Source organism: Panicum virgatum, chromosome 2K (assembly GCF_016808335.1).
Source record: "Panicum virgatum strain AP13 chromosome 2K, P.virgatum_v5, whole genome shotgun sequence".
NCBI classification, from domain to species: Eukaryota; Viridiplantae; Streptophyta; class Magnoliopsida; order Poales; family Poaceae; genus Panicum; species Panicum virgatum.
In genome coordinates, this window is record NC_053137.1 from 55,927,135 (window position 1) to 55,942,309 (window position 15,175).

The 15,175-nt window shown below is 46.3% G+C and overlaps 2 protein-coding genes across 2 annotated transcripts; both read left to right on the forward strand.

Annotated features, from left to right (window-relative positions):
• Nucleotides 1–1,556: 1,556 nt before the first annotated feature.
• Nucleotides 1,557–7,918, forward strand: LOC120687562 (protein argonaute 18-like). The gene is made up of 21 exons (XM_039969577.1): nucleotides 1,557–3,118; nucleotides 3,222–3,568; nucleotides 3,666–3,796; nucleotides 3,905–4,020; nucleotides 4,118–4,224; nucleotides 4,312–4,447; nucleotides 4,529–4,645; nucleotides 4,733–4,840; nucleotides 4,932–5,003; nucleotides 5,356–5,478; nucleotides 5,560–5,716; nucleotides 5,796–5,917; nucleotides 5,999–6,133; nucleotides 6,219–6,322; nucleotides 6,400–6,462; nucleotides 6,540–6,603; nucleotides 6,691–6,823; nucleotides 6,907–6,980; nucleotides 7,064–7,158; nucleotides 7,237–7,268; nucleotides 7,481–7,918. The coding sequence occupies exons 1-21, from the start codon at nucleotides 2,348–2,350 to the stop codon at nucleotides 7,651–7,653; spliced, it is 3,180 nt and encodes a 1,059-aa protein (XP_039825511.1). The 5' UTR covers nucleotides 1,557–2,347; the 3' UTR covers nucleotides 7,654–7,918.
• A 785-nt stretch (nucleotides 7,919–8,703) lies between these two features.
• Nucleotides 8,704–14,714, forward strand: LOC120687570 (protein argonaute 18-like). Its single transcript, XM_039969587.1, has 22 exons — nucleotides 8,704–9,126; nucleotides 9,243–9,439; nucleotides 9,516–9,686; nucleotides 9,777–9,910; nucleotides 10,379–10,488; nucleotides 10,580–10,686; nucleotides 10,821–10,956; nucleotides 11,045–11,158; nucleotides 11,257–11,364; nucleotides 11,448–11,519; nucleotides 11,745–11,867; nucleotides 11,960–12,116; nucleotides 12,197–12,318; nucleotides 12,400–12,534; nucleotides 12,640–12,743; nucleotides 12,826–12,888; nucleotides 12,981–13,044; nucleotides 13,124–13,256; nucleotides 13,354–13,427; nucleotides 13,524–13,618; nucleotides 13,713–13,744; nucleotides 14,033–14,714. Exons 1-22 carry the CDS (start codon nucleotides 8,782–8,784, stop codon nucleotides 14,203–14,205), a joined length of 2,769 nt encoding a protein of 922 aa, XP_039825521.1. The 5' UTR covers nucleotides 8,704–8,781; the 3' UTR covers nucleotides 14,206–14,714.
• The last annotated feature ends 461 nt before the right edge of the window (nucleotides 14,715–15,175 follow it).

Below are 15,175 nucleotides of genomic sequence, written 5' to 3' on the forward strand. Positions count from 1 at the left end.
CGGTTTTGGCTTCACGCTACAGGATTCAACAGTGTTGCACAATGATGAACAGTGTCCGCTTCAGACGAAGCCGAAGCTGGCGGCGCCAAACGGGCCCTACCTTTACCAAAGTGCTTTTCCAGACCATGCACAGAGGGCTGGCTGCTGCGCAGACGTTAGGAGGGGAGGGGAGGGGAGGGGAGAACCACGAGTCTCAGGGTTAAATTTTTCGGTCGAATTTCGCCGAAATTCGGTGTTTTTTTTCGTTTTCGCTAGTTACCGGGAAGAGAAATTTCGGTATTTTTCGCAATTTTTCGTTTTCAAATTTAAAAATTCAAAAATATTTATAAAAAATTCGAAAAAAATATGATAAAAAACTAGGTGTTCTTCTGAGCAAATAGGACTAGAACACACTCAAATCTAAAATCATTTGCTAGGCTAAAATTACATTTTAGTTGAAAAACAAGGTTATTTGTAGTCTAATGAGGTAGAATTTATAGTTTTTTAGTATCCGACGCAGCTTGGCATTTCTCCAGACCCCTCCTCGCTCTATACAAATTACATTTTAGGAATTCTCTATACAAATTGAATCAAAAAAAAATTCAAACACTGTTACATGAATTGATAACCAATTCAAATCATGTTTGTCCTGGATTTAAAACAACTTTCAATTGGATCAACCAATGTCCCTGAAATTTAATAGGCATATCCGCAATAACAAGAATAATAAAAGTCTAGTTGAGACCTAAGAGAGAAAATGGAAGTTGTCACATGAAATGACAAGACTTTTAATTGGTAGTTTTTGAAATAATTAAATAACTTTCAAACCATTGCTCAAATGAAAAAGTTTCTGAAACAAAAGTTGTAGATCTCGAAAAACTGAACAAAGTTGGTATTCAAAAGTTTTTCATTTGACCTCCGAAACAGTACGAAAATCACAACGGACATCATTTTCCGGTCGAATTCACCGAAATTTCGGTCGGAATTCACCGAAATTTCGTTTTTTGAATTTGAATTCTCTTTTCGTTCGGAATTAGCGAAATTCGGCGAAATTTCGGCCGAAATTTCGTTTTCGGGAGTTGGCGGGATTCGGTAGAAAAACGAAAAGGTGAACCCTGCGAGTCTCTCATCTCACGGCCACCGCCGCGGCTGGCCCGTCCATCCCGACGCCGTGATGAGCGGCCGAGCCCGTAGGAGCGAACTCAAAGGGACCTGCAATTTAAAATGGAAGAAGTATGTCACGAGGCGGCTCTCTCGCAGTTTGATCGGAAACTACGAAACTCAAGGGACCATAAAGCAAAATCGCCGAATCACACAGATCTCGAAACTGATCAGGACCGTCCATTCATACTGGAGGAACGGCCGAAGCGCGCCTCACGCGTAGTGCTGGAAGCAGAGCGCGGGGCCCCACCACACCCCCCGCCCCGCCCCGTCCCCTTCCCACCGAAAACGCCCTGGTGGGTCCCACCTGATGACGTCCCGGTGTGTCGTGTCGTCTCGTTCCCCCCTCCCCTCCCACTCCTATATATCGGCGCCCCTCTCCCGGCAGTCAAAGAGTCGCCGGAACAGCTCGCGCAGTGCGTCGAGAACCACTCGAGAGAGAGAGAGAGAGAGAGAGCGCGGACGGCGAGGCAGCGGGAGACGGCCGCTCCCCCTCCCCCTCTCTCTCTCTTGGCCGCCATTTTGCATCTCTCTCCTCGCCGGCCGTCACAAGGTTGAAAGCGATCTGGGGACTTCTCGTCTCCTCCCCCGATCTGGGGATGACTAGAAAGCAACTCGCCTCTATTTTCTTTTTGTTGTGTTGGGTTGTTTCTTGGGTGTTTCTCTTCGTGTCTCTCCATAGCGACATCTTCTTGATGCTACTGCTCCTCTTGTTTGGCTTTCGTTCTGCGAAAAGGACATGGTTTTCTCTGATCAATCTGTGGGGGGTTTTTTTGGATCCCCTAACTGTTTGTTGGAAGCTTCTAATCATGTTTTTAATGGATCTTGTGTACTTTAAAGAAGGACCGTCTTGTGCGATGGGAGCAAGGTTTTCTGGTCTATTACATATTCTTCGTCGGTTGGTTCCAAACTTCCAATAGCGTTTGTCCTGGAGATTTTCGATGAGGAATGTTTCTGTCAGCAGGGTCCACCGTCTCTCTTTGTTTTTTTTCTAAATTCTTTCTTGGATAGTGTCAAGATTGTTAAAAATGCGATTTCAATCTTCTCGAAAAAAAATGCGATTTCTTTCCTATTTTTCCATTTCCACCTTGCATGAACCGTCGGAGTTTCCGCAGCATCAGGAACGGTCGTTTCCTTTTCCCTGCCTTACCGCGAGCGTTTCTTGTTTTGCTTTTACAGGGTCGTGCGTGACTCGTGAGTAGGTTCCATGGCGAGCCAGCACCGCGGAGGAGGCCGGCCCGGCGGTGGCGGCCGGGGCCAGGCGAACCCGAGCGTCGCCCAGGGGGCCCGGGGCTACGGCGGCGGAGGCGGCGGCCGAGGTGGGCAGTACTACTACGGCGATGACAGCGGCGGACGCGGTGGTGGCCGAGGCGGTGGTCGGGGCTTTGACGGCCGCGGCGGCGGTTACCAGCAGGGAGGCCGTGACGGGGGCGGCGGTAGAGGCGTTGGCGGCTACCAGGGAGGAGGTCGTGATGGAGGTGGGTTCCGAGGTGCTGGCGGTTACCAGGGACGCCGTGATGGGGGCGGTGGCGGCTACCAGGAAGGCCGCGGCGGGGGCCGAGGCGGTGGCGGTTACCAGGAAGGCCGTGGCGGGGGCCGAGGTGGCGGCGGTTACCAGGAAGGCCGTGGCGGGGGCCGAGGTGGCGGCGGTTACCAGGAAGGCCGTGGCGGGGGCCGAGGTGGAGGCGGCGGCTACCATGGACACGGTGGTCGTGGAGGTGGCGGCGACTACGGACGCGAGCGCGGTCACGGCGGGCAGCCGGGCCAACCCGATCTGCGCCAAGCCGGGCCACCCCTCGCGGAGCGCTACGCGGCCGAGGCCGCCGCCCTGCGGGAGAAGTTCAAGACGATGGACATCCACCGCGACATGCCCATGTCGCCGGTGCGCCCCGGGTTCGGCGCCGCCGGGACGCCCTGCGTTGTCAAAGCTAACCACTTCTTCGTCGGCCTCATCGACAAGGACCTCCACCACTACGACGTAAGACCACTACTCGCTCGCTCATTCCGTTCCGCCTTGCCGGTGTTGGCGTCCGTCTTTCTGACCGACCGCCATTGGCATGGTCATGCGTTTCCGCATGCAGGTGACGATCTCACCGGAGACGACGCTCAAGGGCGTGTACAGGGAGGTCATGTCGAAGCTGGTGTCCGAGAAGCGGCAGACCGAGCTCGGCGGCCGCCTCCCAGCTTACGACGGCAAGAAGTCGCTGTTCACTGCCGGCGAGCTGCCGTTCAAAACCAAGGAGTTCGAAGTCACCTTGCCTGGAAGGACGGAGAAGAGGTACAAGGTGCTGATCAAGCACGCCACGGCGGTCAGCCTGGACCAGCTGATGATGCTCATGGCAGGCTACCACACGGACATCCCGGCGCACGCGCTGCAGGTCCTTGACATCGTGCTGCGTGACATCGTGCTCAACGAACGCAACATGGAGTAAGAAGTAGCTTCTTGGTTTTTTTTTTCCCATCTCGACATTCTTGATATGAGTTGACACAAAATTAAATACCTGTTCTCTCTCGACAATGCTCAGTTACACTGCTGTTGGCCGGTCCTTCTTCTCTCGGGTCATAGGCACGGTGAGTCTTGGCCAGGGTGTCGAGGGATGGAAAGGTTTCTATCAGAGCATCAGGCCAACACAGATGGGATTGTCAGTGATCGTAGGTCAGATTTCACTTGTATCTCTGCAGAACTTTTATTATCTATCAAATTTTCTAGTTCAGATTTTTGCATGTTTCAAGATATCTGAGTGCTGTATATTTTCGATTGCAGACATATCGTCAACAGCGTTCATTCAACCCATGTCACTGATTCAATTTGTGATGGAGATTCTGAATAAAGATAACCCGAGGACATTTGGAAATATTACTAACATGGATTATGCCAAGGTAAGCAATTGCTGAATAACTGGACGCAAAGTGCATTGTGCAAAATTACACTTGAGATGGATGTGATGGTTATTCTTTTTTCTTTCTAAATTTGCAGCTCAAAAAGGCGCTCAAGGGTGTTAGGGTTGAAGTCACACACCGAGGAGATGCACGCCGGAAGTACCGGATTGGCACCTTGACACAAAGTCGCCCTTCTGTAATGGAGTAGGACTTCTTTAGTTCTTTTCCTCCATGTTGAACAAAATTCTAGTGGTTATCATTTATTTCAATATTTTCTCTTGAAATCAACAGCTTTGAATCCTCACCTGGAGTCCGGAAGACTGTCACGGATTACTTCAGAGAGGCATACCAGATGGAATTACAGTATGGTTTTCTCCCATGTCTCCAAGTTGGCAGTGATGAGAGGCCGATCTATCTCCCTATGGAGGTTGCTAACTTAACTTCAATGTGGTACTCTTTCACTTCCATATCTTCTGTTACTGATTCTGATTCGATTCATATTTTTCAGGTTTGCAAGATCGTTCCTGGACAGCAGTACAGGAAGAAGCTGGAAAGCCAACAGGTGTCTAAGCTAATGGACTCAACATGCCAACATCCATCTGACCGTGAGGCAAACATTTGTCAGGTTCTTGCTATTACTACATTTTCTGTTTTATCGGATTTAAAGCTGTGAAAACAAACTTTATGTTTTCTCTAAATCCCTTTTTCTTAGGTTGTTAAAAGCAATGACTACAATAGTACTGAGCGTTCAAATGAATTTGGCATGGAGGTTGACTATCGTCCTACTTCAGTCCCGGCTAGAGTTCTGCCAGCTCCCACTGTAATCCTACTTCCATGTATTATGCAATTTTGTTTGGTGTTTTTTTAATCCATTTTTGTGATTATACAATGTTGAATTTTTATTTATGTAGCTGAAGTACTATGGTACTGGATCTGAAAGTTTGTGCTACCCAAAGGATGGGCAGTGGAACATGATGAAAAAGGTATGTCATGAGCAGCTGAACAACCATTAACATTACAGCTACAGTGGAAACCTGTTTGAAGAACCTATCAAATCCAATGTATAAGGAACACAGTACTATGTTCTTTGCACAAGTAATTTTTTCCGTGATAAATTGATTATGATTTATAATAGAAGCTTGATCGGTTGCTCAAGTTTTGTTCTGTCTACACTGTTTTTTTTCTGTCATAACCCCAAAGGTTGCTCAAGCTTGATTTAGTGTTCTGGTCAATATACATAACCTAAATATGCACTCAAATGGCTGTATTTCTTTGCAGTGTTCTAAAGGTTTGTTATTGATCTCCATGGTTAACATTTTTTTTTGTTATTTTCAGCGAGTAGTAGATGGCGCAAGGGTTTGCAACTGGGCCTGCATTAACTTTTGTCATGATTTGCAAATGAATAATGTTAAAAAATTCTGCTCTGATCTGGCTACATGGTCTCGAACCACTGGAGTGGTAATCCACGTTTTCATTATCCGTTCCATTGTATTATTAACAAAAATATTCTTGCATACTAACATTCCACTCTGTTTTCAGGTCATGGATGAGTTGAAGCTTCCTATATTCACTGCTCGTCCAGGTCAAGTTGAAGCTGATCTTAGTAAGTGCTGTCAGGATGCACGGAACATGCTGAGAGGGCAAAAGATTGGCCTTCTGCTTGCTATATTGCCAGATAAAAATGGTAGCTTATATGGTAATATTTTTTATAGCAAACTTAGTTTCTTCACTGATTATGACGTATATGTCATGCCTTACACTACTCTGAACAACAGGAAATTTCAAAAGGATCTGTGAGACAGAGATTGGGATCATGTCACAATGTTGTTTGGCGAAACATGTTATTCGTGCAAGTCCTTCGTACTTCGCGAATGTTGCTATTAAGATCAATGCCAAGGTTAGCCTAGATTAAATCTCTTCAAGTGGTTTTTCACGATGTTTTGATGAGCAACATGATACTGAGATATTATCCCCACAGGTTGGAGGGAGGAACACAGAATTTGCTAACCCCCAAGAAAGTTTACCGATTGTTTCGAGCGAACCAACAATTATATTTGGCGCTGATGTTACTCACCCTGCTGCTCTAGATGATAGCACTCCTTCCATTGCTTCTGTAAGATTTTCTTTTCTGTTTACAAAGAGGACAGGTTGTAAGCATCATCTCATTAAATTAACACTTTCTGCCTGGTTCCACATAGGTTGTTGCCTCCCAAGACTGGCCCAAGGTGGCTAAGTATAATGGCGTTGTCCGTGCACAAGGTCACCGTCAAGAGCTCATCAATGGCCTGGAAGACATTGTCAAGTATGATCTTCACGAAGTGCATCTTTGAAATTTGATCAACACCCATTGAGAAGTAACTTAGTTTACAAAATGTGCAGGGAACTCCTACTTGCATTCGAACAAGGGTCTAAGCAGAGACCAAAGAAGCTTATCTTCTACAGGTTAGATCTTTCAATTGCTCTCTTCTGATCACCACACCAAGCCAATTGACAATTTCTTCGACCTCTTTCAACCATAGGGATGGAGTAAGCGAGGGCCAATTCAAACAAGTGTTGGAACAAGAAATCCCGGAGATAGAGAAGGTAAAAACTATTTGAGGGAAGATGGTGCGCGTCAAGCGGCCCCTAAATAACAAATGTTGTACTTAATGCTTGCCATTCCTTCTTCAGGCATGGAAATCTTTGTACAATGAGAAGCCACACATCACCTTCATAGTTGTGCAGAAGAGGCACCACACAAGGCTCTTCCCTGACAACCACAATGATCGCCGCTGGACGGACAAGAGTGGAAATATTCTACCTGGTTAGGAACAGAGTCTATTTTCAGCTGCTGTTTAGTCCCGTGTTTTGACAATAATTTTGCTCACATGTTCCTGAAATTTTCAGGCACTGTAATTGATAAGAATATATGCCACCCAACAGAATTTGATTTCTTCCTGTGCAGCCATGCTGGTATCAAGGTATGTGCCTAGCGCGTCGCAACTAATTTGGTCATTCTTCTTGCCAATTTGCCTCTGAAGATTAGCTGCTTCTGAAAATGCAGGGAACAAGTCGCCCTACGCATTACCATGTGCTGCGAGATGACAACAAGTTCACTGCAGATGGTCTGCAGTCCCTCACATATAACTTGTGCTACTTGTAAGCATGCTCTTCCCTGCCATCCTGTTGGTTGATCCATTCAGTTGTCTGACGCTTTGTCCTGTATTTGCCTTTCAGGTATTCAAGCTGCACTCGCTCGGTATCAATCGGTATGTCCTCTCTTATTACTGGAAACTTCTGTTAAACAGATGTAGCTCTTTTTTAAAAGCATGGTATATATGCAATTTGTAGCTCAAAGCTAAACAATACTTTAGTGTTCTGGTCAATATACATAACCTAAATCCCTGTATGTACGGAGTAGCGTAAAAAGTTTAGAGACTAGCATAAAAAATTGACGTCCTGCTGTTTTTTGAATTGTCAGCTCCACCCGCATACTACGCCCACAAGCTCGCGTTCCGTGCCCGCTTCTACATCAACCAAGGCTCCGACGTGGCGATTAGCGGCAGCGAGAGCAATTCATCTGCTCCTGCTGCTGGCCCGTTCCCACTTCCAGCGATCAAGGATGAGCTGAAGAGGTCCATGTTCTACTGCTAGTCCTTGACCACCGACAGCCTCCAGAACAAGGCTTTGCTCTACTGAGGTTCTGTTCTTGGAATGTGCTCTGATCGAAGGATGGAGGCCTGGAGAATAACGTCTGCAGTTGCCGCTTTTCTGTTTCCGTTTCTTTTAAGTACTGCTGTTCGCAGTGACGGTGTTACATGTTCGTTTTTTTTTTGAGGAGGTGGTGTTACATGTTCGTGGTTCGGTCTGTTACTATGGACAAACATTGAAGTCTTTGTGCTAAGTTACGTTATTACTATTACGAACTCTTCAGAACGCCCGAGTGGGGTGGGTGTGTGTGTGTGTGTGTTATTGTGTTTAGCATGCATGCATGTGATGGTTTAGCTAGCAGTGCTCGATCTAAAATCTCCAAGAAGTTGTTGCATCACTTTAATAGACGGCTTCGTCTCCGAACGAGTCATCCGATAAAGTTCAGCATACGCAGATAGACAGATTGCAGCCGCGTCCTTGCGGTTCGTGTTCTTCTGGTTGGAAACTAAAATTGGATCGGAAGATGCGCAGCCGCTGAACGCCTGAAGAAACAGAAGGATGCCATATTGCCATTCTCTGCATCTTCAGGTTCCACAACGACGATGGCTTCACGACGAAACCCACGATCTCCAGCGCGACGGTGCAGCGGCGGATGGATCTCCACGCCGTCTGCAGCGTCAGAGGCAATGGATGGCGGTGTGCTCCGGCAGTGCCCTGCTGTGCCCCGACCCGCTCCGCGCGCTGTCATGCTTTTCCCTTCGTCGACCTTACCGGCCAGGCGGCCACCGAGCCAAGGGGTAGTCTAATTCGAAAAGGGGGGGGGGGGGGGGGGGGGGGGGGGGGGGGGGGGGGGGTTGTAAAATCTCGATCCGCTTTAGGGAATTTGATAAAAAAAGTTGAGGGGTGCGTATGTAAACATTTCGAAAAAGATCACAATATTCGTGGCAGTAAGCCAGTAACAGAACACCGTGATTTATTTGCCCTCCTCCCCACGAGCTCTATATAAGCAGCCGGTGGGGCACGGCGGTGGACCACTTGCTTTCTCCCCTTCCCTTACTTCTCTCCCAAGTGTAACAGAACCCGTGGGTGCTCGCTCCGCGGCGCGCGCGTGGGCAGTTGCGACTTGAGGCCATGCCGCCGGGCAATCACCACGGCCACGGCGGAGGGCGCCGCGGCGCCCAGCGGCGGGTCAAGGCGAACCCGAACGGCACTGAGGAGGGGAACCGCGACGGCCACCACGACGACGACCGCGGGCGCGCCGATCTGCGCCAAACCAGGCCCTCCCTCGTGGCGGCCGACGCGGACAAGGCCGCCGCGCCGCTGCTGGAGGAGTTCGCTGCGCTCGGCATCCAGGCCCGCCGCGCCGAGCCCGTGTTCCCGCCGCGGCCCGGGTACGGCGCCGCGGGGACGCCATGCGTCGTCAGGGCCAACCGCTTCCTCGCCCGCTTCGTCGACGAGGGCCTGCACCACTACGACGTAAGCGCCCGCCCCCTCTCTCCTCCGCACTCCGTTGTTGGTTTTCGTCTGATCTCACCGAGCGCCGCTGCCTTGTGTTGCCGTGCTTGTGGTGTGGCGGTTCGTTTCGTCTGCAGGTGACCATCTCGCCGGATCCGACGCCCAAGGGCGAGTTCAGGGAGGTCATGTCGAAGCTGGTGTCCGAGTACCAGCACACCGAGCTCGGGGGCCGCTTCCCCGCGTTTGACGGCCGCGACTCGCTCTTCACCGCGGGCGCGCTGCCGTTCGACATCATGAAGTTCAAGGTCACCCTCTCTGCTTGCGTCGACAAAGGGTACGTAAACTCTGCTTCTCTCGTCCCATGCCGGTCGCTGCGGAGAAGCGATGCAAATGCTCGACAAATTTTGCAGGAGGATGAGGGCCAGGAAGTACAAGGTGGTGATCAAACATGCTGCGGCGATCAGCCTGCTGCAGCTGAGGATGCTCTTGGCGGGCTACCCCACGGACATCCCCGCGCAGGCACTGCAGGTCCTCGACAACGTGCTGCGCGATGTCGTCTTCAACAAACGCGATGACATGGAGTAATTGACCAAACCATCACTGTTTCCCATTATCTCAGTGTGCTCATGATTTTGTATGAATGTTTCATCATCTGGATGGACTATGCGCAGATACATTGCGGTTGGTCGATCGTTCTTCTCGCAGAAACTAGGATGTGCCAAGGATGGTACCCTGGGTGTTGAGGCATGGAAGGGGCTCTATGAGAGCATCAGGCCGATGCAGAACGGTTTGTCTGTGCTTGTAGGTCAGTTATCACTTCGCTTCTGAATTTAGATTTTCCTTTTCACTATTCCGCATTACGATCAGAAACGCAGATAGGATGCTTAAATGCCTGAATTGTCCAGTAGGGGAAATGTAGATATAGTGTGATACTTTTGTAATTTAATTTCATGCAGTCGTTGGAAATGGAAAAAATTCTACTTCAAATCAAGTGGACCCTGTGATTTCTAGTGATGCTTGATAGATAGGACACTTAAATGGCTGAATTGTCCAGTAGGTGAAATGTAGATATAGTGCAGTACTTGTGTAATTTGATTTCATGTAGTCGTTGGAAATGGAAATAATTCCTATTTCAAATAAAGTGGGCTATGTGATTTCTAGTGAATGCTTGAAAGAAAAACTTGTGATTGCAGTTCTCTGTGGTTTGTAATATTGCAGTTCAGATCTTGTGTCTTTGCCAGATGTTTCACGTGCTGCAAATTTTTCATTGCAGACGTGTCTTCATCAGTATTCATTGAACCCCTGCTACTAATTGACTTCGTTCAGAAGACTTTGAAGATAGGTGTCCTGAATAGGAAATTGACCAAACCAGAGCACGCCAAGGTATGCGGTTTCTCCTACCAGGATACAAAATGCATTGTGCAATGTTGAACTTCACATGTACATTCTTTGCTGTTGTTTTCTGAATTTGCAGCTCTTGAAGGCTGTCAGGGGTGTGAGGATTGAAGTCACACACAGAGGAAGTGAACGCCGTAAGTACAGAATTACTGGCTTGTCAGTGAACCCTACTAAACTTTTGAGGTAGGATTGCTCTACTTTGCCTTTCTGTTCAACAAAATATCCTAGTCTCTCTGGTTTAGAGATATATGGTTCCATAAAATCTTGTCATCAGCATCGTTTCTAATGAAATGTTACTTGGGCCCTTAACATATCAGTTTTAAAACACCGAGTGGAGCTACAAAGACTGTCATTGACTACTTCAGAGAAAAATACAATCTGACACTGAAGTACAATTTTCTCCCATGCCTCAATGTTGGCAGTGAGCAGAAGCCAGTCTATCTTCCTATAGAGGTTAGTAATTGTGGCCTTCTCAACTTCAATATGATCTGTTATGCTTCTATACTCTTCTGCTATTTCTGAGTGTCAATTTGGAATTCAGGTTTGCAAGATAGTTCCCAGACAGCATTACCAGAAGAAGCTGGATGGCAGTCAGGTTTCTACTCTAATGAAGTCAACCTGTCAGTTCCAGCCTAAACAACAATCCATTTGTCAGGTTCTTGATCTCACTGCACTTTGTGCAATAATGTGTCAGCTGTAAACTGTAATCAAACGTATCTTTTGTTATCTCTACCTAATTTTCACTTATCTTAGGTTGTTGAGAGCAAGCAGTACGACACCACCAAACATGCAAATGAATTTGGCATAGATGTTGATGACAATCTTGCTACAGTTAATGCTAGAGTTCTGCCGCCTCCAAATGTACTCCTACTTCCAAGAATTCTGATATAGTATTTTAGTAGTTTGTGATTGCCTTATGTGCTCTCTTTTTGCTTGTGTTGTAGCTTAAGTACCACGATTCTGGATCTGAGAAAACATGGTCTCCAATGAATGGATACTGGAACATGAAAGACAAGGTATGTCATGAGCAGCTAAGCCAATCTTAATGTTAGAGTTTCAATGAAGATCCATTTTAAAAACCTTTTCCAGTAGTGTCGTTCATTTCTATTATGCTCTCTATTGAAGTCATGACATCAAGAAAAGTTTTGCTTTAAGTTCCCATAGAACTTTGATTAAACAATAAACATATATTTATTCTTAATCTGTAACATTATTTAAATATTTCGTTTGGTTTGTTTCAGAAAGTAGTAAATGGTGCCAACATCAGAAACTGGGCATGCATTAATTTTTGTGAAGATTTATCCAAGAATGTTGCTGAGCAGTTCTGCTTTAAGCTAGCTGAAATATCTCGTATTACTGGAGTGGTAATATATTTCTTTGTCAGCCCTTTTGACTCTATCTCATTATAAACTGTCCAAGTAGCACTCCCAGCTTACTACTTTCACTTTAATTTCAGGAGTTAGCCGATTTGAAGCTCCCAATATTCACTGCACGTCCAGATCAAGTTGAAGATGATATTCATACATGCTATCAGGAAGCGCAGAAAGAGCTGATGGATCAGAAGATTGACTTACTGCTTGCTATACTGCCAGATAACAATGGCAGCTTATATGGTAATATTTATCATAGTATACATAGTTTCTTCACTTCTGTTACATATATGTCACGCCTTATGTTACTTCTCTAACCACAGGAAATGTCAAAAAGATCTGTGAGACAGATATTGGTGTCATGTCACAGTGTTGCCGAAAGTCAATTGTCTTCACGAAATATAGCAAGATATTGGCAAATATTGCCATTAAGATCAATGCCAAGGTATTAAACCTCGGGTTCACTTCTTCATGTATTGTTTCAAAAACTTAGCAACATGATATGATACATTCACCATCTTGTCAGGCTGGAGGAAGGAACTCAGTATTCGAAGATGCACAAAAGAGTTTGCCGGTTGTTTCAAACAAGCCGACGATTATATTCGGTGCTCATGTTACTCATCCTTCTGCTGTTGATCATTCTGCTCCTTCCATTTCTTCTGTAAGATTTTCTTTTGTTTGGAAAAACGGATTCTGCTGTTGATCATTCTTCAGTTTGATCTCATTAAATTAACAGATTCTTCATGAGGTTCTGTTTACTGTTTAGGTCGTTGCATCCCAAGACTGGCATGAGGTGGACAAGTATAATGGTGTTGTTCGTGCACAAGGTCAACGTGAAGAGATGATCAGTGGCCTTGAAGACATGGTCAAGTAAGACCTTAACTCTATGTAACTATTTGAAACATGCACGCTACCGCATTGGATTTCATATTAATTTATTTTACTTTTGAAGGGAGCTCCTGCATGCATTTGAAAAGGAGTCCAACAGGAAGCCCCAGCAGCTGATATTCTACAGGTTCGGATCTTTCGTCTTTATGTGTTTTGCTCTTTGATCATCCCCCCATGAAAATTGACAGTTGATTGCTTTGTTTTGTATTTGGTTGCTAGGGATGGCGTAAGCTGGAGCCAGTTGAAGCAGGTTTTTGAAAAAGAAATCCCAGAGATTGAAAAGGTAGCATGATTTGAGGGCAAATAATGCTTGCCAATGTCATGTTTGATATAACATTTTGTAACAACCACTGCTTCTTCAGGCTTGGAAAGCGATGTACAATAATGAGAAGCCACAAATCACCTTCATCGCAGTGCAGAAGAGGCATAGCCTAATGCTGTTTCCCAACAACAACAATAAGCGTCATAATGCTAATAGGAAAAATGTTGAGCCTGGTTAGAACTTATAACCACGAGCTTATTCACAGAAGTTATTTTGGTATCCTGTTTTATCAGTCTTCTTGATGGCATCTTTCTGGAAAAAAAAATGCAGGCACAGTGGTTGATAGTGAGATCTGCCACCCAGCAGAATTTGATTTCTTCCTTTGCAGCTATGCTGAGATCAAAGTATGTTTATATCACAGATAAACTTTAACTGTCTTCTTGAATATTAAGGATTTTTGTATCCTAAAGAATATAGATTGGATGATTATGGCAATGCAGGGGCCAAGCCATCCTGTGCATTACATTGTGCTGCGAGATGACAACAACTTCAGAGCAGATGAACTGCAGGCTCTCACGAATAACCTGTGCTACACGTAAGCATGCTGTTTCTAGCCAGTTTCCATGTTGCAGTTTGCACTTTTTTAGGTACATGACAGTTTGTTCTGTACTCCTGTTTTGTCTTGTCAGTCATGCAAGCTCCACTAAGGCAATGACGATCGGTATGTCATTCTTCTGTGCATTTTCTGATAATCTAGTTTAAACAAACTTGCATTATGTTTTTCCTGCTTAAGCATGGTATCTAGTGAAAATTACATTCAGACTCGAGCCGCATGCTTCATAAAACTGAAAAATTCTGGTTGAATCCATAACCTACATCCATGCATAGATGGAAAAGCACAAGGATATATCTGTATAAGCAGTGTAAACAAATTGTTACTATCACAAGTTCACCCTGTGCGTGGAAGGAAATTTTAACGAGATTCTGCACTGATTGTTTGTAATTGCAGCTCCTCCTGCTTACTACGCTCGCAAGCTCGCACAACGTGCCCACTTGTACCTTGCTCAAGATCCCGACGCGGCGAAGGCGGCGAGCTCCCGCGGTGCAACTGCTCCTGCTGGTGGTCTAAAGCAACTTCCAGAGATAAAGGATGAGCTGAAGAGGTCCATGTTCTACTGCTAGTCCTCCGTCTCCTGAATGGACGACGCTTTGCTTTACTGAAAGAACCGGGACCTGGAGACTGATGACATCTGCACTAGCTGTTCTGTTGCTCTTCTTAGAAGACCCGAAATGGGATTTCTTTTTTTTGTGTGTTTAAAAGAGTTTGTTACAGTTTAGTATTGTATTTCCACTTTCCCAGTGAACAGGATATATGTTTGTGGAAGTCTATTGGATTGGCGCTCCCAGTAATTCAGAACGACTAAGGTCTGTAGACTGTATCACGCATCGTGTCGTGGAATGCTCTACTGCTTGACCCCTGACACTCCTCCGGAACAAGGCTTTGCTCTACTGAGGTTCTTGGAATGTGCTCTAATCGAAGGATGGAGGCCTGGAGAATAGCGTCTGCAGTTGCCGTTCTCTTTTCTTACTTTTAAGTATTGGTGTGTTGCAGTGATCATGTTACATGTTTGTGGTTCGGTGTGTTTCATGGATAAGTGTTTGTATTAAGTGACGATTACTATTTCCAACTATTCAGAACACCCAAGGGGTGTGGGTGTGTGGGTGTGTGTTCAGCACGCATGTAGCGGTTTAGCTTGCAGTGCTCGATCTAAAATCGCCAGGAAGTTGTTGCACAAGTTGATCATCGCTTTGTTTGACGGCTGAGGCTGCATGAGAGTAAACCATCAAAGGTCACCAGTCAAGTCCTGGTAACAATTTGAGCCGCTCGTCACGGTGGCTGCTAGCAGGTGGCCATCTCGCCGGAGCCGATAAACAAGGACCTGCGCAGTGCAGGGAGGATGCATAGCGGTTGGCTGATCATTCTTCAGTTCTCACAGCACATAGGCCTATTGGAACCGGAAGCAGTCCTATGAGAGAGTCAGCAGCAGAACGACGTCGTCTCCGATTGAGTTATCTTTCCGGCACTTCCAGAGAAACCAGAAGCAGTCCTGTGTTCTAGTTGGAAAACTGAAATTGGATTCGATCATACACA